Source organism: Penicillium maclennaniae (genome assembly GCF_028827695.1).
Source record: "Penicillium maclennaniae strain IBT 15551 chromosome Unknown utg000004l:1.0-3007600.0:1.0-3009580.0, whole genome shotgun sequence".
NCBI lineage: Eukaryota > Fungi > Ascomycota > Eurotiomycetes > Eurotiales > Aspergillaceae > Penicillium > Penicillium maclennaniae.
In genome coordinates this window covers 2,283,440-2,308,485 of record NW_026623216.1, presented here as the reverse complement: position 1 = coordinate 2,308,485, position 25,046 = coordinate 2,283,440, and the positions used below count along the sequence as shown (strand labels likewise).

Here is a 25,046-nt window from a genome sequence, read left to right as displayed (position 1 = left end):
TAAATTCTGTACTATATTTGTATGATAGCATTGAGGTGTCTGGGCATGGTGTGTACCTTTTGGCTCGAGGGCCTTGGTTCTTGTTGGCGTTTATTGGGGTTTGGGAAGCGTGGATATCCATATGTACATTTGATAGGTATGAAATATGGAAGTGACTTTCTCTCTCTCTCTCTTCTTTGTCTATAGAATTCGACAGTAGACGGGCCATGGTCTTTAAGATTGGTCATCAGCTGTTGGGGCATGTCGCATGCTTGTACGTTCAGCAGTTCCTGGCGGCGAGTTGCTTTTGAGGCTCTCTCATCCTTCGAGATGTCTTAGAGGGATTTGTACAGCTGCGAAGAATGAATTTTGGCATTAATTCCTACGTCAGTCTTTGACGGCTTTCAGTAACCTCATTGCGCAGCATGTGCTTTGTCGATCTGGGTCGTTTTTTGTAGACGGGTATCCGAATATTTCCATGGGATTTCTTCTTTCAGTGGTACTGCATTTGGTTCATTGTCCGATGTACATATGTGCATGCCTTTAGCAGCCAGGCATCACAGGACGGATCGGCGTACACTCTAATGATCCATAGGCGTGAAACCCCCAATCTATGATCTCTCGCTCGCGTTGGTATAGACGGTACATTGACATAGGCTTGACGTCATTTGCTTCATTATGCTTTCACGTACCTTGAATATAAGTTGTTTTCTATATCGGTCAATTGGTGGTAGCCTTAAATATAGCCTCCCTCCATGCAACGGGCGCTGGTCTCGGTCATGAGTTCGCCGTCCAGATATCAATATTACACAGCCGAAGTAATACTTTTGGGTGGCCCTCATAGGGTGAGAGTAACGCGTAATACAACCGCCATACTTTGAAATGAAGTGTAGAAAGCCCTGGATCTGCAGAGTAGTCCACAAAAGAGTGACCAGCTCTCTAAAGATACATTTTGTTGAAGTTGCCAGACCGGTGCTTGGTTACTAATGGGAACTACAGCATGGGAAAATTCTGAAAGATGCCATTACCAAGCTAATACAACAGCAAATCGCGAAGTCAACCTGAACCAACAATCCCCTCGGATAATGTAATACAGTAACTCCATTAGAAGCCACCACCATACCCAACACCGATCGACCACCGCTCAGTCTCAAGCGTTCAGAATGTGGATCTCGCACCACTTCTTCTTACAAGTCGCATTCCCGAATTGATAACTGCCCCCATGATCCCAGATATGCTGCGCAACCTTCTTCCACGAAACCTTGGGCGGACATCTAGACAAACTCACCCCGGACTCCGCGTATTTGGAGACAGCTTGAACAAGGAGTTGGATCTGTTTTCCATCCATTAGCCATGTTTCTCCCGCATAGATACACGCATTGCCACGGTTTTTGGAAAGACATGGGAAACTCACATCAGTTTCCGTCCACTTCGGTTTCCGAACCCGCTGCTCTTTCGCCTTCGTAAGCGTCCGGAACCGGCCTCGAAGGGTGGATTCGGCTTCTTTGAATCCTCCGATTTGCTTTATGTCTTTGTAGGAGAGACCACAGCGTTTCCATTCGATGAGGAGGGCATCCCGGGAGTCGCTGCAGTGTAGGCTTGCCTTGATCGAGTCTGCCGAGGAGGTTGGAGAGGAGTGTTCGCTTTGATTTTGCCTTCTGGGCTGAGCTGAAAGTGAAAGCGCGGGTTGAAAGTGAGGGTGAGGCTCAGAGTGAGAGTGAGGCAAAGTGAGATTGTCGGGCCTTGATGGCTCGGCTATGAGCATACTAGTCTCTCCTCCTGGGATAGATAAGGTTGTGTCCATGTGGTAGGGCAGTCCAGAGAAGGGAATCAGGCTTGAAGGGGCTAGAGGGAAAGGGTTTGACCAGTGTTGCGCCTCAGTTAAGTTGCTAGAGAAGTATGACTGGCTTGAGAGTTCGGGCTCGAAGGTCGAGGGAACCCATTGAGATGTCTGGTCAAGGCCTGAAAAGTGAGATTCTCCGAATTGCATATGAGGGCTTTCGAAAGAAGAGAGCTTTTGGTCAGCTGTGCTGAAAGGTAGACCGTTCAAACAAGGCTCATCTTTTGGAGTTTCATGAAATTCAAAGGACGAGGAGACTGAGGGTGACTGTTCGCTGCCAGAGGCAAATGATGGAGGGTTTTCCCAACCAGGGAAAGCCACGAACCCGCCGTGGTCATGATCTAAAGGGGCCATTGAGGGAGCGTAGATGGAATTCATAGACCCATTGCCCATCCTCAGGCTTGCACTGCCAGAGGCTGTTGTCTTCAAAGCTGTACCGTTCGTACTGTCCAGATATGATCGTGGCGGCTCCACGAGCGCGGAGTTGTAGTAGGGGGTTTTCCTTGTGATGAGATGATGATGGATAGATGAGGAAGAGTGAGACATCTCTCTTCTCTTTGGAGGTGGACGATGCGCTGGTTTAAGAAGGGTGGTTAGATGTCTCTTAAGATGGCGAGGAGAAGCAGAGTCAAAAGAGTTCCAATTCCCACCATCCAAAGGCAAGGAATGTTCCGGGTTTAAAGGAAGTTGAGCAGAATATGAATTGACAACCGACACATTAGGCCATGACCCCGGAAGACCAGGGTTGATCATCACGTCGGTCATGATAATCTACCACGAAGTACTTCTAGTAGATTCACCGCAATCACTTTGTCGTACACGGGTTGTCGCGTTGTGGTATACCGCTAATACATAGGGTCCTTTCAGTGTCTCCGATGCAGAGTATCAATGCGCGACAGTTGAACTGCGCTGATCAGGACGCCTGCAGGCTTGACCGTTATATTAGGCCGGTGTCTCCAAGATCCGGGGTTTATCCGCCAAGATGTGACGATGCTGACCTTGATAGTAGGCGGACTCGCAAGAGCTATCACTGAACATGGCCAATCGAATATTGAATAACAGTAATTGGCAATGCGATGACTTTATAACACCCGTGGCTTCAAATCAATCTGGAGCTATGTTGAGGATTAGGCTCACGGCTAGAGCATCAATGCAATGCTGTCTCGGATCAGTGTCGAAATCGGCCGATGGAGTCGAATATCGAAAAGAAATGACTTGCAGCGCGGCTCCAATGAAGACTATACAACTGACGCCTAGCAGCAAAACAGCCAACCTTCGAAGAAGTCAATCGGGATTGAATAAATCAACAAGTGTGAAACTCAGTATTCGGGGATGAATCAACCCTCGCGTTCTTAAAAGAGCCTCCCATCCCCTTCTCCATCTTGATATTCCGCCTAGGCCATTCCACCCGCGAGACCCGGCCCTCAAAACCGTTGCACTGTTTTCCGGAATCAAAGAAAGAAACTTCCGAATCCACTCCTGGCAACGGCACCCCAGAGACAAAAGGCCCTCCCGAAATGATCCTCAAGCCTAGCCAGAGGGAAATTCTCCGGGGCTCGGATCTGTGATCCACTTGCCGTACGTTTCAGATCTTTTTTTCCTCTATTGTATCTGTCTTGGGCCTCGATACGGCACCTACGAATACAATTGTGTCCGTGTCTGGCTGTGAGACAAGTCGCGGGTAAAGGATTGCGTCTTCGACGGCCCGGTAAGATTCTTGGGATTGCCCTTTTATTTGAGATCAGAACATATAAGACACTACGAAAGTGCCCTGAGTCCTTATTCTCGTCTTTACGAATATGAAAAGCTGGTAGGTACTTTCTCACCTTCAGAAAAGAACCCTATCTCAAGACGGGCTGTAGCAACCCCAACCCACACATCGCTCAGAAGCAGATCAGCCCAGGAACTCCCGTGACCCACTACTGTCCATTTTGACGTCGGCTTAGCCAAGTTGACAATGTTCCATCCTGCCGGATACCCACCTAGGGCTCACTGGAGAGCCTCCCTAACATCCGCGCCAATTATGAATCCCCGCCCAATCCAACCTGCCGATAAAAAGCAACGCTGAAGAAAGGCGGTATGCACGGCCAACTAGGCTAATTTTGGCTCGGGGGTGGCGGAGACATGTCCACTGCGATCTACCGAACGGTTATTCGTGGTTAGGTGCAGATGGAGATCGGATAAAGAGAAGTGCAAGTAAGCATAAAAGTAGTATGACTAGGGTCAGATACCTCTCGCTAACTACCTACTGCGCCAAAGCTCTCCTAGATGGTAATTTAGCTCTATAAAGCAGGTCTGAAATCCACTTATTTCTCTTATGCGACACATCCAGCCAATCTGGCCACGACAAAACTTCGGACATATCCCCGGGACCGGCACGTCTCAGCGATTAGCCCCATTTGAAAGAACCTTTCCCCGCCTGCTTGGGATGGCCTGGGTGGCGATGAAACCGGTAAGCATCCGCAGCAATGCGAACGCACGACGGTTGTAGACCAAGGGTGCAGCTGATTCATTCGGAAAGCTTCCTGGGATCGATCCATCATTTGCTGTGTCATCGATGAGAAGTTTCTTTCTAGGCCTTGAATAGGATCTGAGTCTAGATCGTCGGAATGAGAGTTTCGGCTGCATATACAGGTCAACTTTTTGCGTCTTTGTTTATCGGGTTTTCTCACTGCGCTGGTGCGGGTGTCTGGGCCTAGTTTGGGATTCAGGCAAATCTGGGGAAATTGGGTTGACGGGTTGGTTTTATGTTGGGTTGGTCAAGGGAGCAGGTATTCCATAGTTTCAGAATTGGTTGATTTGAATCAGTCTGCATTTTATCTCCCCTGTTCGAAAGACTCCAGTATTATCCATCTCCATCCTCTCGCTTGGGTGGTTTCGGGGTGATTTTTACAATCGATTTGTGCTGGAAATATGTAGATTGGTAGTATATACTCCCAGTGGCAGGATTTACTGAGTAGTTTGGGTGAGAATATCAACTCAGACACTCCTTGGCATCTAGGCGATCTCAGAATAGCACCCAAATCTGGAGATCGATCAGCAAGTCCTACGGCTGTGGCTAGTCGCAGATCTGCATCCGCAACGCCTCTGGGCTATCTGAGGTATGTAGCTGTGCGCTGTAGCGAGATTCGTGCCAATGGAAGCCAAGAAAATCAGAGATTGTCTCTGGCAACTTCGAACGTTCACTCTAGTCTTTTCGGCCCATGGAACAAAGATCTCTCGGAGCCATCACCAAAAGAGGAGCAGGATAATACCAAAGAGCTTAAATGCCCCAATAGGCACAAAAGCAGAATTCTCATTTCAAGTGACCATCGTAAGTTCCATCTTGTTAAGCATAACAAAAGGTCTCAAATGGGGAGAAACCCCTACAGTCACAACATTTGACCGAAACAAAGCAGCACCGGTCAGAATAGTGCAATCTCGATCCATAACGAGCCACCCCCACGCCATCACATTCTCTCCACGCTCCCAACACTGCTAGCCTCACCCATACGCGTCTCCTCTTCTTGAGACACAGTCGATAACGTTATGATTGGATCAGATCTCTCCGTCGAGGGCGGCCCCATGGCCAACATACTCAAACTCTGAGTCTTGACATCACTTTCCCGCTTCTGTCGGCCAGGTGCGTCGCCCTGGGATGCCAAAATGTCCAAAAGTCGGTCAACGAGGAGAACTAAAAGCCAATCAGAATCTGCCGCACAGAGCACGGAGGAAAGACTGACCAGTAAGGAGAGTTAGAGTGAACGCGTAGAGAATGATCGGCGAGGTCATGAACGCATACGCGAGCGGGAAGTGGCTAGCGAATGAGACTAGACTCGCGAGACAAATAGCTAGAAGGATGCGCACAGCCGTTGAGAAGGTTAGGTGAAGCCTGAGGGCGTGGCGGTGGGAGAGAATGACGAATGCACCAAATAAGGCCATGGAGATGCTGGCGACGACAAAGAAGTATACGTAGACGAAGGCGAGGAGCTTCATGTATATTTCAAGCAATTCTTGGTTGTCCAGCAGGCTGTAGTCTACCTTGTTCGAGGGAATAATGTCCATACTCGAGAAAAGCGCTGCCGTGACATTCCCCAGCAGGTCACTGAAAAGATCCTCCGTGTGAATCCAGCTGAGTGTCTCAGACTCGGACAAAGAGGCTGGTGGGTCAGATCATCCAGAATACTAGAGATGGCGATCCATTCTTGCGTTGCACCTCGACTGAACGGGATCTCCATGTCCGTGATCGTGCTTCGAATGAGCGCAACACCACTACTTTGTGTGGGAACCGGATCCTCGCAGATGAAAGACAGCGTCTGTTTCAGATATTTCAACTTCAGCGTAACATCTAGACTCAACGCGAGGATCTGCGAGCCCTCGAGAGAGAAGAATCAGTGCGACATGAAACGGGAAATGCAACTGCGCCCAGATCTGCTGGGCCAGCTTGCCGAGTCTGCGCCGCGGGGTCATGTCAAAGTAAACCTGCCACAGGAGGTACTTCGTTTGGTCAGTGTGGCTCATCGGGCGGACATAGGAGAAACGCTTACCACATTTGTTGTCACCCCTAGAATGTGGACAAACGACCATTTCGTCCATCCGCCGGGCCGCACCGTCTTGTTAACAATCCGAGTGATCGCAATAACGCCTTCCCCAATGATGATCAAGGTCAAAAGACCCATTCGAATGTTGAGGTGGGTGTCCTGGAATCCAATCCTGGGATACAGACAAGACAACAGCATCACCGCCCACATCTCAAGAGCGAAAATAACAAACCAAACGGTCCAGACCTGGCCACGAAGCGGGTTCGATGGGCTGAAAGCGAGGTACATCTGGCGGTCGGGTTAGGGATTGACTTCATCAAGTAGGCGAAGCAGACTTGCCCAACCGTACACAGAACCTGTGAAGTAGAGAACGCTTGCTGTGAAGGTTACACCAATGGAGGAATGTTTCATCGATGAACGCATGAACGCAACGATGATGGTATATTGAGTGGCAAGGAGCAGTCGACTGCCCGCAAGGATTGCCGTCAAGGACTGAAAAGCCCACACATTTTCGTCCTGGACGTGAGTGGTGAAGCGCGTTCCGGCAGACGCGAATCCGACCATAGCACTGAGCTGCATGGCCTTGCAGATGCGCTCGAAGACAGAGTCTCGGGCGAACCGTATGTCGAACAGGGTGACTTGAAACCATGTGAACCAGATGACGCCGAGAAAGCCGACGTATGAGCCCAGAGCTACGGGCGCTCAACACTTGAAGGTTAACTGGTATCTGAGACTTCAGCGCAGGAGGTAGGCGTACCGTGAATGTTGTTGATTTCATGGGTAGCGGTAAACGTCGAAAGATTGGCAACGAAGAACAAATCGAAGAAGAGCTCAATAGGCGTTGAGTCGGACTTTTGATACAAACGAGGAATCTCATCCGTTTTGTCGATTGGGCTAGAAATCCAGGGCAGGTAGCGATGAGAGCTACAGGAGTGATCAGTAAAATTTGCATAATCGTTCCATGGCCCTGCTGAACTCACTTGGAAGATCCATCAGGATCGATGGTCTTACGAAGAGGAAGACAGAATGTAGGAAAGTGGAAGTGAGGCGCCATATCGAATATAAGTAGTGTAGAATGCAAATATGTAATGGGTATCACAATAACAGGTTTTGACTCCGAGGAACTTCAAGTCCCAGATGTAAGCCTTGGAAAATAGCCAAGGACAATGCTAGAGATAAGGGAAAGTGCAGACCATAAGCTCACACCTCGGTCTCTGCGGAACTGGAATCGGAACTTGCCATGGGAGCACCGATGCTTTCCAGGCCGCGGGACTGTTCCAAAGCTCCTGCCGATGCATTTGCATCCGAAGATGAACCGACGCCGGCTTCCTTCTTGAGCCGCTCGTAGTTGTCACCAGCCTCTTTGATCATTCCCTGAATCTCCACCTCCCGCACGGCGATGTCCGCCTTCTCCTTGCGCAACTCCTCCATCCTGCTGATCATCTGTGTTTTGGCTGTTTCCATTGATGCCAGAGATAAACGGAGTCTCTCCAGAGTATTCGAGAGCTTGGGGAGTGACGTCACCTTAGGAGGAGTGCCCGACCGAACGAGGCCAGAAGGTTTGCCGTGGCCCATGGCAGCTCTCGTTTGAGCGGCTTCATAGGCAGCTTTCTCCTCAAGATCAGAGTCTTCATCATCAGAGACACCTTCAGCTTCATCAATAAGTTCACGCATTGCATCACGGTCCTTGCGCTTCTGATCTCGTTCTGCCTTTCTCCCAAGGGAAATCTTCCCATCCTCGACATATTCATCGAAACCCTCGGCGAAGTCCTCATCGTCACGGACCAGTCGAGTATCCGATAATTCGTCCTTCTCGCCACGGGCGACAGCATCCCAATCGTCATCTTGGTCAGCCATGTGGCTATCCAATGAGATGAAATCTTCCTCCTTTGCGCCGTGCTCCAATGCCAATCGAGCTCGGCGAGCTTTCTTCTCCGGATCTCGGCTTCGCTGGGGATTGCAGAAGGACCAGAGACTTTCATCACCTCTCCAAACTTTGCTGCAACATCGATTGTCCGATCTTTTTCATCGTCCGTGCTGGCCTTTGGGGTTGAGGGAGTGGAGTCTCGAAGCTCCTTAAGATAATCATTGCTGTAGCTAGGTCGGTCCTGATCATGTCCAACTCGAGCAGAAAGTGTTTCGGATGCGTAGGACGGTGTCAGGTTTCGCTGTATGGCGTTTCGTTCCATAGCCTGGCGTCCGAGGCCATGTCGTTTTGGGACAACCACTTCGCTTTCTTGATCTCCGTCATCTGTCATTGACGTCTCGCCGGAACCGAAAGAAAGATTTAATTTCGACTTCTGCTTGGTCTTTGACTTAAGAGGGCGCTTCACGACGGGTTCTATCTTGTATAAGCAAGTGTTCACATTAATGGTCCCACCTATCCATGGCGTTGCCAAGGCATATATCTGCCTTTTGACTTCACACAGCCCGGCATGTCACCGCACAATCCTCGCTCGTCTGCTCGCCGTTGACCGCAGGATCGCATTGCGAATCACAAGATGGGTTGCGCATCAAGGTAATTAGATGTAAACGTACCTGTCTCTTGGCTCTGTCCTTCGTCGCCTCCCCCATCATCGCCAATCTTCCTGGGCTTTCTGCGACTCGCAAAACTCATAACTGACACGGATTTTCTAAACGACGAGGACGTGCATGAAGTGAGGGTCAAGCTAGGCGGCGTCAACGCTCACTTCGAAGGCGGTGAGAGCGCTAACCAGGTGCAGGTGAAGAGATTCCAGCTGTGGCAGGTCAAGAAATGCTCGTTGAGAGGAGAGCCGATGTCGCAAGTGTAGTGGAGAGACAGCCGCAAACTATTCTCTGGAGAATGACGACCCGATGTGCTGCAGGCCAGATAGCATGACAAGAGCTAAGAGATGTTCGTGAACATGAACCATGTCGGTCTTTCGGAACAATTTTCACCCGTCGACATGCAGTTTCTCCGCCGAACGGACTGCTGAGGCCTCTGCTTGGTACGACGCTCGATTCCCGAACATCCTCATAGCTACTCGATCAACATGCCTCAAGCACAGCCTGAGCTCAAGAAGGTCTGGTTTCTCATTGCTACTTCCCTCGGCGCGTGCCTTCGCTGACAATTCCTCAGTACATGGAGAAGCGGGTGTACTGCCAAATCAACGGCAACCGTAAGGTGATCGGTATTCTCCGTGGCTACGATGTGAGTTTGTCACCTTTTTCTTACCCTCGCCCTCTCATCTCCTTCGCAATCTCCCGCGTCATATCGTCGACCAAGCTTGTCCCAAGTCGCGCGCCGTGCATGCATTCAACTCGCGTCCAGCAGCTCGGGGAATGAAGCTAGTTCTGAAGCAAAGTTCCCTTCCACTCCGCTATCGAAGACATATACGAGCAATTGGCAATTATTCAGCGCGCGCTGGTTCTTGAGTTGACGGCGGCTGACTATCCTCTATCTGTCCGATCCCAACGAAACAGACCAACTGACCTCTCCTACTTGACAGGTCTTCATGAACATTGTCTTGGACGAGGCATTCGAAGAGAAGGATGGCGGCGAGAAGGTCCCCATGGGCATGTGTGTACGTATCACTGAGAACTCTTCGCAACCCCAAATCAACTAACCATATCACTACACTGCAGTGCATCCGCGGCAACTCACTCGTCATGATCGAGGCCCTCGAGCGCATTGATACCAAGTGAACATCACGCTTTTACGACTTTTCCTGTTTCTTGTTTCTGCTCGAGGCACAAAAGCGCCGCGCGCTTGAGGACGTTCAAAATCATAATGTTTCTGGGAGTTCTTCGGTCGGTTGCTCATATGAGGACAATCAAAACCTCTTTACTTTTACATTTGTAGCTTCGACTACACTTACACTTGCTGCAATCCTTCTGCTGCCACGGCTTTGCTGGGTGACCTTGTTTCTGCGTGCAAATTACACTGCACTGCTACCGGAGTGTGCTCGTGGGTAGCGCTTTTTTTTGCGTATGGCTTGGCCTCCACACTGGTCTCAGGCATCAACTGTTTGGTGGCTATGACATGGGGGTACCCATTTCAGATGGCATCTAAGCATGTGATATTATCTCTAGTAGATCAAAGCAATGCACCGCCTGCGCGCATCAAACCATGCGTTTCCTTCCTTCCCGTGCCAATTGTGGTCAAGATGAGTAAAATAGTAGAATACATGAACAGGCTAGAGAACAATCGGATTGTGTGGGTTATTTTTTCTGCCCAAACTTGAGCTTGAGTTTCAAGCCGCCGCCGCTGGCTGGCGTGGCTGGTGTCGAGGCCGTAGGTGTGCCTGATGTTGGTGTAGAGGATAGTTTTGGGATGTGCAACTTGGGGAGAGTGGTCGACGAAGGCGTGCTTGGAGTGCCACTCTTCGACTGCTTGAAAACGAGTCGCGGAGGAGGTCCCATTCCCACCTCTTCGCGCTTGCGCTTGGGATTGAGACTGCTCCGGAAGGTTCCCGTGCGGGTGAAGTGGAGCTTGCCATGTCCGAGGTTCTTGACTCGCCAATGACGCCCGAGTCGCAGAGTTATGCGCTTGGAGGTGACTGGGTCGAACAGGACTCGGCAAACGTCCAACAACTCGGCCAACTCGAGAACTCCGATTTGCGTCGAGTTGCATGCGGACCACATGTACTCTTTGATGTTTGGATCATTCGCGAGCTCCCTTTTCAAAGCTTCAATGGCACCGGGAACGGTTTGACGACGAGCGAGATCAGCTTGTCGATTCTCTGTTGATGACTCTTGTTCGATGATCAAGCCGCCCGTTTGAGCTGGTTCCGTTTGCTCAGGGCGTCCAAATGCGATCTGCGCTAAAGCTCGCCCAAATAGCCGCTGACAGTGATGGCGAACGTAAGCCGATGAGTCACTGGTCATGGTGAAGATGAGCCAGCGGAAGAGCTCGGGACTTTGAGAGATATCAAGCTCCACGAGACATTCAAATGCCCTCACACGAAGCAAGTCGTAAGTTCCAGAACGGGTGTAGGGCACGAAAAGCATGATGTCCAAGTCTTGTATCTTGGCCTGCATCATCTGCATCTGGCAGTACAAGGCGGCTCGCGCATAAATGTTCTGGTATGAGCCGGACCATTCATCCATTCTTCTGTATCGGTCGAACTCGGCCAATGCGTCCTTTTCAAGTTGCTCTTCGGCTTGGTTTTTGAGAACACGCTCCATGTCGAAATTGGTCATTTCATCGTCGAGTCGGGGTTCAGTTCTGCCGAGCATCGCATGACAGAGTGAGCGCATCAGGGAAGCGACATAGTAATTGTCCGAGTACTGGTTCAAGGTTAGCACTAGTTTCAAGAAAGGCGAGGGAATCGCATATACCTCATTGTTAGAGTTGTCGTTGAACTTGAGCTTATCGAACAAAAATTGTTTCACCCTAAAAGGTGTCTTGCCACTATTATCCCGGACCTTCGAGATGCAGTCCGGGATGACCTGCTGCAGGAGATAGGCTGCACGATCCGAGAAATCATTGGATCTGGTCATCGGTGAGTCCGGTAGACAGAAAAGCTCTTGAAAGGCCTTCTCTAGATGGAAAAGGCCGATCCAATCAACTTCGTCTTTGGCGTGTTTGATCAACGCTTCTGCTGCAGTCACTCGTATGCCGTGGAAATATCGACTATCCATGAGAGTTCGGACAAAGATAGTTGAGATCAAAGGATGTTCGCGCTGCGCCGCCATATACTGAAGAGACTCCAGCTGAGCAACGACATCTCGGTCTTGTTGCAACTGCGAGAGATACATGTATCCAGGCATACCGAGAGAGAGTTTGCACACCCATTCAAAATCAGCGTCCATACGGATCCACTCGTAGGACTCCTGACCCATTCGTTCTTCATCTTCCTTGGTCCAGTCGGCCAATCGCCACTGAGCGGTCTCTTCCTCTGTCTGAAGGACATCTCCAAGGCAGTAGAGAAGGACTTCCTCCTGGGCATCGGCTTCACCAGACGCGACCGCGCGTTCTCTTTGCTTCTTGTTTCGCTTCAACCGTTTGTATTTTGTGTTGTAAGGGATGTCGAACTTCGTGGTACCTTCTTTAATCTCGACAATGTGTTCATACGGAGTGCCGTCGGCCTCGTGGATACGAAGTGTCATAGAGCCAGTAAAGACGGGCTGAATAGTACCAGCGTAGACATGTCGGACCTCTTCCTTAAGATCGCGCAAGAATGTGTCCTTCCCAAGATCACGAGCAGCTTGTTGATTGGACTGCATCTGTTGGATCATCATTTCCACCACGAGCTTCTTCTTGTTGAATCGTTGTGTGGCATGGAAGCGGGGGCATCCAGCGTTGTAGACCCACTGCCCGAAGAATACGTCGAGTTTGGCATGGCCGAGTCGTTCGCATGTCTTTTGGAACAATGAAGTAGTGACGGCTCCATTAGGGATGTCACCCATGCGCGAGTTCAAGAATAACCGAGATATAATTCGAGACATGGTAGCTTTTCCACTGGCCTTTGTCAAGCGGCGGTCGAGGATGAAAAGAACTAAAGGTGCTTTCAGCGCAATGAACCGGTACTCCGAAGGGTCAATCTTCAAAAAATTGCCCATATCGTAGATAGAGGGCCGTTCGTAGTCCAGCTCGCAGACTCGGTCAGACATCTGCTTGAGGCGGTATCGATATTCATTAGTTCCGCAAAGCTTTTTCATAAATGTATCTGTGATGTACCATGCCACACCAATGGTCACCCAGCTATCCGCAGGCTCGAAAGGAATGATGTTGATTCCTGACCACTGGCAGGCGAGTGCCTGCACGAGAGCCCGAGTTGAGTCGTACATGGGGTCGATAATCTCAGCCGGGAAGAGAAGATGGCTACTGCAGATGGCCATGCATGCTGTAGGTAATGTATCGGCTGCGACATCATCGACAAAGCAGATCTTGTAACTAGAGAACGGGTAAGACCCGTAATTCAAAGAAAAGAAGTCGATGGCTTGCGCCATCAGGAAGGCGGTATTTTGAACCTCATCACCTCGTCCTGGAAGACAAAATGCGTGCAGAGGAATAGCGTTTTGTCCGAGTTGTTCATCCTGGTCACTTTCACGAAAGTCTGCCAAATTCACGTATTCGAATGGACCGACGGCGAAACCGATCTGTTGAGCGGAAAGGGGCGAGTAGGCCGCAAAGGAGACCGTCTTTCGAGTCGGGTCCTTGGGATCGGTGATATCATCCGTCAGCTCACCAGAGCACACCACAGACATGTCCAGTCCCTCATCGTCCGAGGAAATGTAACTTTTCTGAGCCCTCGACCGTGCAGGAGTGGCAGAACCTGTGTCAGGTCCCTTGCGGTGGAAAACGTCCCCCAAAGATGAAGGGCAAGAGATTGAGATCTCCCAAGTGTTGCGCGATGACGGGTCATCCACACAGGGGAACAATGGGCACCCAACACTGGATTCCAGGGAATTCGTGGTGTAGGCATGGGGGTAGCGACGGTCTCCAGTGTCGACCCCGACAAACTGCAGTCCATCTCGAATCCGATCGATTGTGAACTCGATGCTGACCGTCACCGCGGTAAATTGTGGCAGGTTGGCCTCGGATTTGATACCAGCCGGCCCATCGACATCACCACCGGCGCCTTGAAGCGCGATCTGTTCCTGAGCTTCCGCCGAGAAAGGATCCAACTCGTCAATCCGCACGTTCTTCGGAATCGCGATCGATAGCTCGGGCTTCGGGGGTGTTGTGAGGAGGTTTTTGTCAATGTGTGCGGTGAGTTTTTCGTAGTAATGTGCTCCGTATAGATGAAGACTGTCGTAGGGGTCCGTATAATTCGCCGTCGCGACTTTTCCGTTGACATTCACACGCTTGATCTCGCCCTGTCGGAAGCCCAAACGGATCTCTTTCAAAGTTTTGTAGTTGGGATGAATCGTAATTTCCGTGCGTCCCTTCAAGCTCTTGCTGGCAAAGTCGATATCCAGCTCAACTTTCTGGTGCCCGACACTGTATCCCAGCTCAAACGGTTCGGCCGCGGCGGGCATTTCGACGACGCCCGGCATCGCGAGAAATCCTCACTGATGAGTTGCGCGGGGGGCGCTGCTCAAACCATCCAGCTTCATGTCCAACTCAGCAAGCGACCATAACAGGAGGAAGGGCAGCGATTGTCTGGGGCGCGAGGATGGCGTGAACCGAGATCCGGCGCGACCTTGGTGTTCAAGCTCCTGGGCGGATCGACAGTCACCCCGTTCAGGCGAGGGCGGGGGTGGATAACGAGAGAGCGAGCGGTGACAGTGATATGAAAGCAAATAGACCTGAGATCTGAGATCTGGCAATGCGACGCTGAGGCAACAAAACAGACCAAGTCAAACTTGCGACGCTCCACCACGAAAGGCCCTCGCGTCCCGATGCGGAGACTGTCATGTGACTGCGGGCTGAAAATCCCTGTGAAACAATTCAATCTTCGGTCTTGTCCACGCTATTTTTGGGTAACGGCACTGTTTCTTAGAGTTCTGGCCAAGACCGTCCGTGTTTGTCCTTTCACTTCTTTTCTTTGCATCCCGGTCACTTGTGGTGGCGGTAAATATTGTTTGATCTTTGACGGTTCCTGAACGTGTTACGCGACGCGGCCCATCCTTCACTATGAACACGATTCTCCGCATGGTCCAAGGTATGGTCAATCGGAGCTTGTTGGGAGGATATCTGCCATGGTCTTCAGTACTGACTTTATCTTCCGTTTCACCAGAGACCCAGAATTCTCTCTCGGACGAGGCTCTTCTTCCCCTGAAGTCCTATAAGTATTCGGCCGTCGACAAGTCCCCTATATCGAACTATATTTTGAGGCACTATGTACGACCCCTGAAAGAGCACGAGATAGCAAAATTCGGCCATCAAAGCTCATATTGTCTACAGTGGAATGCCTTCGTCGAATTTCTGCCCATGTGGATTGCCCCGAACATGGTCACCCTTCTTGGGTTCATGTGGATTGTGGGCAATGTCTTCTTGATTGAGATTTTTATGCCAGATCTTATGGGACCGGTAAGCGTCCATATAACTTGGTGCAAACTACCTTTGCTAATCTCTCATCACAGGGCCCATGGTGGTTATATTTTAGTTTCGCATTGGGCATGTGGATGTCAGTCAAGCTACAACTTTGAAGATCTTCAGCAAAGCTAATACCCTGCAGGTACTCAACTTTGGATAATGTCGATGGTAAACAGGCACGCCGAACTGGCACTTCCAGCGGGCTGGGAGAATTGTTTGAGTTCGTACCATTCCGGCGCCATCCGCGGGCCTGTCGCTGACGGACTATAGCCACGGAATCGACTCTTTGAACTGCACCCTCGCCAGTCTTTTGGAGACTGCGGCCATGGGCTTCGGTGCGTCGACTCTCGGTGCTTACACTGCACTTGTGCCGTGTCTCGCCATGTACTTCTCTACCTGGGAGACCTTCCACACCCACACCCTGTACCTGGGCTACTTCAACGGTCCCACTGAGGGCCTTCTCATTGCCATTGCCATTATGATGGCCTCCGGTATCTGGGGACCCGGTATCTGGTCGCGACCTATCACCGATCTGGTTAATCTCCCGGCGCTGTTCGGCAATAACTCGGTCAAGGACATTTGGGTACCAATTCTGGTCGTCGGATTCTTCCTCGGTCATCTGCCAGGCTGCGTTCTTAATGTGTACGCTGCTCGCAAAAAGCAGGGTTTGCCTTTCACTCCTCTGCTGAAGGAATGGATCCCCATGATTGTGTTCACCGCATGCAACATGGCCTGGCTCTTCTCGCCCTACTCGACCCTCTTGTCCGATAATCACCTCGTCCTGTTCTGCACCACTATCTCCTTCGTCTTCGGGCGTATGACCACCATGATCATTCTAGCCCACCTATTGAAGCAGCCCTTCCCCTACTGGACTGTTCTACAGGCCCCCCTTGTCCTTGGTGCTGTCCTGGTGAACTTGCCCTACATCGGTCTTCCTGCGCTGGGTTCCTCTTTGGAGCTCTGGTACCTGCGCTTGTATTTCCTCTTCGCCTTCGTGGTGTACTCCCACTGGGCCGTTCTGGTCATCAACCGCATCACCACCTTCCTCGGCATCAACTGCCTCACTATTCGCAAGGATAAGGGTGCAGCCCGTGACAGAGCTTACCGGGAATTCGGTGGCGAGTCATCTGTTCCTCTCAATCCTGATGGTGATGATAACCGTCCTAAGGGTCACTAAATGAGTTTTACTCCATGTCAATTTTTCATGGGGTACCAGGCCTAAATACGTCAAACTGCCTTCCCCTTCAAGTTACAACTGTGACAGTTGATAACGTTGATGTTAATACGCCAATAAGCATTTGTAATTACGACACTATACAGCCTCCGACGACATGCTAGTGCTCACGATCATCGTGAATTGATCAGACATCGCATGATAGCATCCCCAGATTGTGTCCTGGGGTATATGCCACTGTTCTTACCTGCACATATGTACTATGCAACTCAAATGCAAATTATCTTCAATTTTTAGTCCTCGTAGCAATCAACCGATTCATACGTGTGAGTAAAGTGGAGTTCGTTCAAAGGTCTCTCGCTTGGGTCATACTGCACTTCACAGCCCATGCCTTTACGCCGCAACCCTCAACTTCTCCCACCGAGATGTCATGATCCTTCCATCCTTGATGACACCAAGGACATTCTCCTCGAATCTATCCAAAACAGTAATATCCTCCAACGGATTGTTGTCAAGAACCAACAAATCTGCCGCAAAGCCTTGCTTCACCTGGCCTAATCTCTCCTCCTGCATAAGCAACCTCGCCGCGTTCGCCGTAGCACTGCGTAGAATCTCCACAGCAGTCAAGACCTGACTACGCACCAAGAATTCCTTACTCTGCGCGAAATGCATCGGTCCCAGCAGATCCGATCCAAAGCAAACAGTAACCCCGGCGTCAACAGCCATCTTCATAGCCCTCAACCCCTTCGCCAGAACCTCATCATTCTTCGCTGCGCCATCCGCCGGCAGGAAATTCATCTGCTTAGACATGACATGTGCAATAAGAGTCGGCGTCAGGAAACAATTTTTCTCAGCCATCATCTTCGCAGTCTCAGAATCAATCAAGTTTCCATGCTCAATTCCCCGAACACCCAAATTGATCGCCTGCTGAATAGCCTGCGGCGTATAGCTATGACTGGTGACATATGTCCCCGCGTTCCTTGCCACAGTCACAATTGCCTTGATCTCCTCATCTGAGAACTGCACATGGTCAATGCGATCCGTCGGACTGGAAACCCCACAACCGCCCATGATCTTGATGAAATCCGCACCCTGCCGGTTGAATCTCATTTCAATCTCATAAATTCAGTCAAAAAAGGCCTATAGTTCATATATTGTGGTCACCCAACCTTAGTTCCTGGAAATTCACCTTCGATGAGAACATCTAACCACGGTTCCTCAGTCGAGGAGCGTGTGAATGAACCCTCCATTCAATCACAAACCATGCCCACGCTCGACAACAACTTCTTATCCCAAGAGGTTCGCCGCTAAGCCAAGATAGTCGCCTACTCCTTGGGCCTGGCGCTCGCTCTTTCTCTCTTCTCACCGGATATGACACTGTCATCCTCGGCACAATCACAGCAGCCCCTTACTTCAAACACGAATTCGGCGAACTATATAATGGCGATTACATTATCCCGTCATCATGGCTATCTATCTGGAGTGCGATGAGTCCGATAGGTTCCATCATCAGCGCCCCAGTAGCAGGCTGGCTTCAAGATCGTATCGGTCGACGCTGGTCTCTCGCTCTTAGCTGTTTCATCTGTGCCGTCGGGATCGCAATTGCGTTCTGCTCGAATCTTCCCGATAACATGAACTTCCGTCGTGGTGCATTCTTGGTAGGGAGATTTGTACAGAGATGGGGTGTCGGTGGTGTAATGGCCGGTGCGCAGACGTATCTGTCCGAGACTGTGCCGACTAGTCTGAGGGGCTCTGCCATAACTCTGTCGCCGACTTTCATGTTACTGGGAGAGTTAATTGGCGCGCTTGTAATTTTTGTGTGTGAACATAAGACTGGCCCAGCCGCGTTCTTGATTCCGTTTGCGACTCAATGGATTACTACGCTGTTACCGTTCATCCCAACGTTCGTGCTGCCCGAGAGTCCGTCTTACATGATCCGCAAGGGAGAGTACGATCAAGCACACCATGCCATGAAGGCGCTTCATACAGAAAGAGTGGACGTGACACCGCTTCTAACCCAAATGCGTTTGTCGATTGCGAGTGAAGAGGAGATGTCCCAGGAGCTGGCGTATATCGACTGCTTCAAGGGTTCCAATCTACGCAGAACGACGATCGTGGCGTGTTCGTTCATGATGCCCAGTCTCTTCGGCGTCCCGCTACTCGCGAGTGCCAGCTACTTCATGCAGGTGGTCGGCATGTCATCGAGTCTGAGTATCATGATCCTGATTGTGGGCATCGTACTAGGTCTCTTGGCCAATGCTGTGGGAGTTTGGCTCATGAGCCGGTTTGGTCGGCGCCCTTTGCTACTCTGGACGCTGGCGATCTCGACCGTGTTGTGGCTGAGCATGGGAATCGCTGGTTGCTGGTCAGGCAATATAGTTGTGTGGTATGTTTTAGCTTCAAAGACAAGCCTAATTTTTAAGGCGTTGCTAATGAGACTTTTCAGGTGGACGGCGATATCCTTGATCCTTGTCGTCCTGATTTGCGGTATGGGTGCATGGCCCTCGTCTTACGCTGTCAACGGTGAAGCGTCATCCCTGCGCCTCCGAGCCAAAACCCAGGGCCTTGGTGTCTTATGCTACATGCTGTCCAATGTAGTTCTCAATCTTGTGCTGCCTTATATCTACAATACAGACGCAGGCAATCTCACAGGCAATCTGAAGGGCAAGACTGGGTTTGTCTACGCTGGGTTTTGCCTCTTTGCCTGTTTGCTAACGTGGTTCATCATCCCGGAGATGAAAGGTCGCACTGTCCTGGAAATTGATGCAATGTTTGAGGCAAAGCTTACGTGTGCAGAATTTCGAACCTGGTCTAGTCCTATCGTTCTCGAGAAGAAATATGATGCGTAAATCTCAATCATTTTCAAAGCCTTCCCATGATTATGGATTATTAGTTTAAAGAAAACAAAGGTCTAGCACATACGACCATAGGGTGTGGAGAACAGGGTTTCCCGTCCGCTCAGCCGTACTTAAGCCCATTATAGTACGCGGTCAATTCTCAATGCGCCCTGAGCTCTAAAATGGCGTTGTATTTGATCTCCGGGGGAGTGTGGGTGAGAATAGGGCAAGGATTCTCAGCCAGATCACCCAGGCCACCCACCCACTAAACCTCATTTGGCACTGTTCCTAAACCCAATGTAGCTACTTCGCTATACTGCGTACTACTACCTTCCCACGCCCAGCTCTTCGTGCAATCCTCTTAACACACTCAAACCTCACTCCCTCTACAAGATAACTCCATAAATCCACCATGGAAGCCATCAGCGCAGACCAAACCATGAACGCAATAACTCGCGCTGTGAATAATCGCAGCCGAATTTACAACAACTCTTTCGCGCTGAGTGTTCGATGGGAGCGAACAAGACGAATGCCTCTGCAGACACCGACCATTTTCAGGCGATCCTGAGCACACTAAATCTCGACCAAGCTGAAGTTGAGATCTTGGCCGAACAGGATCAGACCCCGGGCTGGACACTTAATGATAAAATTCGGTCCGTTTTCCGACTCGCATCAAATGCACCTGGCAAATCCATTGTTCTTATTCACTATGCCGGGCACGGAGAGGTTAAAGGGGAACAGCTCTTTGCTGTCGAAGGCCTATTCCGCCGAAGCATAAACCTCCAAAGATTCATCGATACTGTGGTGGAAGGAGATGTCCAGGACTTCGACATCGCAGATACAGACGCTGTCTTCGTCCTGGATTGCTGTTACTCGCATGTGGCAACGCGAACGTTAAATCCCACGACTCGCGTTGTCGAAATTCTTTCTGCGAGCGATGATCACACTCCAGAGGCCCTTACACCACCACGCAATACCTTAACTGGAAAGTTGCGGGGCGAGATTGCTCGGCGCAAGCGAGACGGTCACCAATTTGTGATACTTTCGGACGTAATGGCGACTATTCGAGGGAATAGCTCGGTTGTCAAGCCAACACATCATGTCAAGTTAGGGGTATCTGTCTGCTTCCCTTTCACTGGCGTCACACGGATTAACCCAAACATAATTGCCCCTTCGCTACGTGCAGTCTTTTCGGTTCGCATTGCCGAAAACATGACCCGGGAACAGCTGGACAGATTCCTCACTTGGATTGAGACCCTCCCGCCTGGGTTCGCTATAGAACTCGACGGGATCTACACCACAACCTCGACTCTCCTTATATTCCAGAGCGCATATGCGCTGTTCACGAATCTTGCTGGGTATCCCGGTGTCACCTTTATCTCGGATGTGACAAGCCTGAACTGCCGCAAATATCTCGGTCAAGAGCAGCGACAAGAAGCTCCTTTATCTACTTTGAAGGAGAACGTCCCATTCTCCGGACGCTCTAAGCCATGAGAAATATCGTAAGGAATTACGACCTATCTTGGAGGAGGGGCATGATACGTTCCATTTCGGAGATCGCATCGAGGGCCAGTCTTGGTACTTCTTTTTCTATGGAAATAGCTCTTCTTGAGCCTTTCATATTTAATAACTAGCTTTAATTCAATCAATATCCCGCTTAGGCCAACTCTGAATTACAGCTCTAGTCGATGCTTCCCATTCTCGGATTGTGACGAGTCCCGCGTCAAAGTATGTATTCGCTTGCGAGAAGGCCAATAGTGGATCTTGCTTGGCAATCATGATATCTCTCCACTTCAAAGCTTCATCATCCATGCGAGAAAGGTCTTCATAGAACTTACGGCAATTTATAACGTCTGCAGTGCAGCGATAGGTGTGTAATCTTAGTCGCATGCGACCGAGGGAAGGCGTTCCATGTCGGATGATACGGGCGCGATTAACCTTCGCTGTCGGTTTGCCTTGCTGCGAGTCGCAAAGAACTGTGTAGAGACCATTCGCATCTTTCAAAAGATGTCTCAGTGCTCCTGAGCCGTGTGTAAGCCATGGAATGGTAAAATAGTGTAATTTGCTTAGGCGGCTGTGGGATTGAACCCATCCCTTTCTTCTTGTGAGTTCAAATCTCAGACATTTTGATCGACACACCAACCTTCGTAGAGGTGTCCTAAATTTTGCAACCCCTGAAGGCCATCAGTCTCCAATTATAGGTATAAACTATAGACCACTCGCAATAATTAGCTAGGCTTGAAGGGCAATTAAAAGCAGAACATCATGCAATCATCCGGGGTAAGAAGCGCGCGGTCAGTATGGCCGAATAAAGCCAAACCCCTTGAATCATCGATCAAGTATGCACCAACAAGTTCGGCTCTGCATTCGTCGACAATCGTAGAAAGATCCCCGAACATGCTAGTCCACGTTTAGTCAAGTCGTCACCAAGTTTGAATTGGCGCGCGTGTGACAGGGTTCACTGGTGGATTTTCTGGGTTGAAGTTGTGATCTCCTGCACTGGTCTCTGAAAGAAATCTCCCGGTCCCATGGCCGAGGATCTTGCGGAGTACTACCCATACGTAATATGTATGGAACCGATGCTTCTTGAATGTCTGTTGTTCGGACGTATCGATCAAGTGGAGACCCCTGTCCTGCTGGCTCTCTGCCCTCAAGCGACTAACAGAAATGATGTTCTTGTAACCAGTCTCCTGGCGTATATCATTTTACTGCATTCTCTCAGCCCTGACAAGCTCCTTCTGGTACTAGACGATTATCGCTTTTAAAAACTCACATTGGGAAGGTTGATATTCGGAGAAATTCATGCTCGAGCAATGAACCAGGCCTGTGAAGCGTCAATAGAGCTGTCCTTCACATATAAGGATACAGCTTACTCCGGAGGCTGGAAAAGTCTGGGACCTCAAATATTTCTTTCTCAAAAGGCCGTTTGCTGGCTCCATAGCTGTTTACCCATGGAAGTTTGCAAACTAAATCATCAAAACTTTTCGCTAATACATTCAGAACCTTTGATTTGTCCGTATCGAAAATGCTAACAAACCCTTCGAACTCAGACCTAACACCCGACGGGTCTCGATAAGGTTCAACAAATTCAAGGACTGTCTCGACACGTGGGGCTTTATCATTCACCCAAATCCTTTGAGCATCTTGTAGCTTAAGATATCTTCTGTTGTAAAGCTGTCAATTATTTTTTTGAATTATTTCATACTGCGATGAATTAGAGACGTAATCGACGGGCTTTCCGTAAATATACATTGATCTGTCGGAGTTCTCTTGCGTGATCTCCAGTTTTCAATCGTACTGTTTTATTAGTGGAAGATGGAGTGTACGTGGGGTTACATTACCAGAATACTTTCAATTTCCGATGCTTGGAGAATATCCAGAGTTTCGATGCCTTCTCTCGTGGTAACTCTCATGAGTCGTGTGTTTTGCGGGAAGTATAGATAACTCGTTTATAATGTCTGAAACCAGCGATTTATCTATGTGAAAAATCTCTCCTTCAGTCTCAGATAGTGTGAGCTCTGAGTAAGCTTTCCCGGAGACCCTAGTACGAATGGCGCCAAGTGGAACATTGGCCCTTGAATGTGCACCCAGTGGGAAGTTGCGCGACAACCATCGGAGCATGCTAATCGAGCAACCTTGTCCTTGGAAATGGATGGAATGAACTTCTGGTCATCAGATCCCTAAAGAAAGTATAAGTCCAATCATAAGAATTGGAGTGCCCACAAGATACCCCTGTCGCTGGGTAAAGACATAACAAGTCACCAAGGTTGCTCAAGAAGCTGTGCCGCTCTGAATAGTCTTCTGGTACTTCTTGGAGGGCCTCAAGACTGACTTCAACTGCGCGCTGTAGGTTTCGCTGCGAATCCGTTGCTTTGAAGTGGGACTCATAAAGCGTGCCTAGGCCCTGCAGAGCGTTGGCTCTTGTCATGTCATGATCAGGAATCAGTGCTGGCGCTTCACTGGTCAGATCAATGGCCTCGTCCAAGTCGGAAACGTCATTTGATCTGTCAAATAAACAGCCTTGCCGGATACCCAGGGAATAGAGGCAAGCGGTTTGTCCTGGCTGATTTGCTGGTGTGTCTTCCTTGCATTCCTGCATCACATAGATTGATTCCTGCAGATCGACCAGAGATCCTAGCTGTTGGTATCTTTGTAAGAACCGCTGGCTCAAAGCGTATTGTAAATTTGCCGTGGTATTTTGGTCAATTGCAATTGAATCAAGGCCTTCCTTGATGATCGCAATCGAACGTTCGACAGATAATAATGATCCCAAGGCCTCCAATTGGGTCTCCAGTGCATAGCTCAGCTGCAAGAGCGAGTAGGGGCGCAGGGATGGTCCACATCAGCCAGATTTACGGCCTTCTCGGCAAAATGAATGGATTCTTGTATGTCTTCAAGTGATCGTGTCATCTCGTATCGATCGGAAAAATAGCGACTGAGCTTGCAAAAATCTTCTTGTTTCGTGAGACTCTCAGCGTACCCGTCGTCTTATATCCATTGGGTGGGGTTACTTCAATCACGAGATCATTGCTCAGACCCAGATGGAGATATCTTCTACGCAAAAGATTGCTAAGGTCAATAGTTATATCAAGGAGATATAAATCATCTGCCACTATAGCTTGTCGTGCCTTTTCCATCATCTCGATCGCATCTTGCAGGTCATCGATGCTTCCAGAGAACTTGTATCGGCCAGAGAGTCGATGGGCCATGTGGAAGTAGTAAATTGCGCGCTCCTCCTCACTTTGAGTAGAAGTACGGTTGAGAACGTCGCGGGCCATCCCAATGGCTCGAGTCAGGTCGGTAGCATTTTCTCGAAGCTGGGACTTGGATTCCAATAAAACTTCTCAGTGATCCAGAGCCACTACCAGTTTGGCTTGGTCGTGATTGAAAGCGGGTATAACACTCTCTTCGAGACTGATTGCTTCTTCAAGATCGGTCACGCTGTCAAAACGGCCATATCGATCACCGAGAAGCGTGCTAAGGTTATGGCGTCGGTCTGCCAATACTTGTTGGTCTTCCTCAGAAGTCGCTTCTACCACTTCCCTCGCGAGATCTATGGCGCAGGCGAGATCCTTCAGGTACTCCGTCATTTCGAAACGGCTTCCGAGCACATTACTCAGGAGGATGCTATACACTGCTTCCTCGTCAGGATCCTGATTGGTTCCAAATGCTTCAGATACATAGCTAACGGCGTTCTTGATCCCCAATATCACGGACATGGAGCTGGATGCCCCGGAGAGCACGTATAATTCTTTCATTAAGTTTCTTTTGGAAGTCCTTTGGCAGCATCTTCTTTTGAATAGCCGAATGTTAAGAGAATAAGAATAGCAGACCAGATATACGCCCTAGGCTTATATTTATGGCCCGGACTTAAGTGAAAGTGGGAGAGCGGGTAATCTAGGTGAGAATCCTCGCCCTATTCTTACCCGCTCTCACCCCGTTCTCACCTCTATCACCCTAGTCTCTAAACTTTTCACCTATATCACCCACACTCACCCTAAGATCAAAACCTACGCCATTTTAGTGCTCAGGGCGCATTAAGAATTAGCCGCGTACTATAATGGGCCTATATGCAGGCAATAGTCGGGTGGGTGTCGCCAGGGTGAGAAGTGGGTGAGCGCAGCTTTAGCGTCGCGCGACCGGGAGTGAGAAGGGTGAGAAGTTGGGTGAGAGCGGGTGATTCTTACCCTCCGTCGCGCGACCGGCGCACTGACTCACACCTTAGCGTGATTGGCTCACCTCGATCTGG

General features: G+C 49.9%; 9 protein-coding genes across 9 annotated transcripts; 4 read left to right on the top strand and 5 right to left on the bottom strand.

Moving 5' to 3' along the window:
- Positions 1-1,129: 1,129 nt before the first annotated feature.
- On the bottom strand, positions 1,130-2,173 carry N7477_005000 (uncharacterized protein; the record flags this gene model as incomplete). The annotated part of the gene is made up of 2 exons (XM_056966663.1): positions 1,130-1,240; positions 1,268-2,173. The coding sequence occupies 2 exons, from the start codon at positions 2,171-2,173 to the stop codon at positions 1,130-1,132; spliced, it is 1,017 nt and encodes a 338-aa protein (XP_056823444.1).
- Positions 2,174-5,268: 3,095 nt separating this feature from the next.
- On the bottom strand, positions 5,269-8,956 carry N7477_004999 (uncharacterized protein; the record flags this gene model as incomplete). Its single annotated transcript, XM_056966662.1, has 11 exons — positions 5,269-5,492; positions 5,542-5,958; positions 6,015-6,114; positions 6,158-6,295; positions 6,346-6,610; positions 6,689-7,031; positions 7,097-7,263; positions 7,320-7,463; positions 7,544-8,289; positions 8,346-8,680; positions 8,878-8,956. 11 exons carry the CDS (start codon positions 8,954-8,956, stop codon positions 5,269-5,271), a joined length of 2,958 nt encoding a protein of 985 aa, XP_056823443.1.
- Positions 8,957-9,353: 397 nt separating this feature from the next.
- N7477_004998 (putative small nuclear ribonucleoprotein SmG) lies at positions 9,354-10,005 on the top strand (the record flags this gene model as incomplete). The annotated part of the gene is made up of 4 exons (XM_056966661.1): positions 9,354-9,383; positions 9,440-9,511; positions 9,810-9,884; positions 9,946-10,005. The coding sequence occupies 4 exons, from the start codon at positions 9,354-9,356 to the stop codon at positions 10,003-10,005; spliced, it is 237 nt and encodes a 78-aa protein (XP_056823442.1).
- A 516-nt stretch (positions 10,006-10,521) lies between these two features.
- On the bottom strand, positions 10,522-14,304 carry N7477_004997 (transcription initiation factor TFIID subunit TAF2; the record flags this gene model as incomplete). Its single annotated transcript, XM_056966660.1, has 1 exon — positions 10,522-14,304. One exon carries the CDS (start codon positions 14,302-14,304, stop codon positions 10,522-10,524), a length of 3,783 nt encoding a protein of 1,260 aa, XP_056823441.1.
- A 580-nt stretch (positions 14,305-14,884) lies between these two features.
- Positions 14,885-16,463, top strand: N7477_004996 (uncharacterized protein; the record flags this gene model as incomplete). The annotated part of the gene is made up of 5 exons (XM_056966659.1): positions 14,885-14,912; positions 14,988-15,280; positions 15,334-15,377; positions 15,429-15,506; positions 15,557-16,463. The coding sequence occupies 5 exons, from the start codon at positions 14,885-14,887 to the stop codon at positions 16,461-16,463; spliced, it is 1,350 nt and encodes a 449-aa protein (XP_056823440.1).
- A 390-nt stretch (positions 16,464-16,853) lies between these two features.
- N7477_004995 (metal-dependent hydrolase family protein) lies at positions 16,854-17,570 on the bottom strand (the record flags this gene model as incomplete). The annotated part of the gene is made up of 1 exon (XM_056966658.1): positions 16,854-17,570. One exon carries the CDS (start codon positions 17,568-17,570, stop codon positions 16,854-16,856), a length of 717 nt encoding a protein of 238 aa, XP_056823439.1.
- Positions 17,571-17,947: 377 nt separating this feature from the next.
- Positions 17,948-19,309, top strand: N7477_004994 (uncharacterized protein; the record flags this gene model as incomplete). The annotated part of the gene is made up of 2 exons (XM_056966657.1): positions 17,948-18,846; positions 18,907-19,309. 2 exons carry the CDS (start codon positions 17,948-17,950, stop codon positions 19,307-19,309), a joined length of 1,302 nt encoding a protein of 433 aa, XP_056823438.1.
- Positions 19,310-19,807: 498 nt separating this feature from the next.
- On the top strand, positions 19,808-20,791 carry N7477_004993 (uncharacterized protein; the record flags this gene model as incomplete). The annotated part of the gene is made up of 1 exon (XM_056966656.1): positions 19,808-20,791. The coding sequence occupies one exon, from the start codon at positions 19,808-19,810 to the stop codon at positions 20,789-20,791; it is 984 nt and encodes a 327-aa protein (XP_056823437.1).
- A 1,982-nt stretch (positions 20,792-22,773) lies between these two features.
- N7477_004992 (uncharacterized protein) lies at positions 22,774-24,555 on the bottom strand (the record flags this gene model as incomplete). The annotated part of the gene is made up of 5 exons (XM_056966655.1): positions 22,774-22,977; positions 23,028-23,603; positions 23,654-23,688; positions 23,778-24,114; positions 24,163-24,555. The coding sequence occupies 5 exons, from the start codon at positions 24,553-24,555 to the stop codon at positions 22,774-22,776; spliced, it is 1,545 nt and encodes a 514-aa protein (XP_056823436.1).
- Positions 24,556-25,046: the final 491 nt, after the last annotated feature.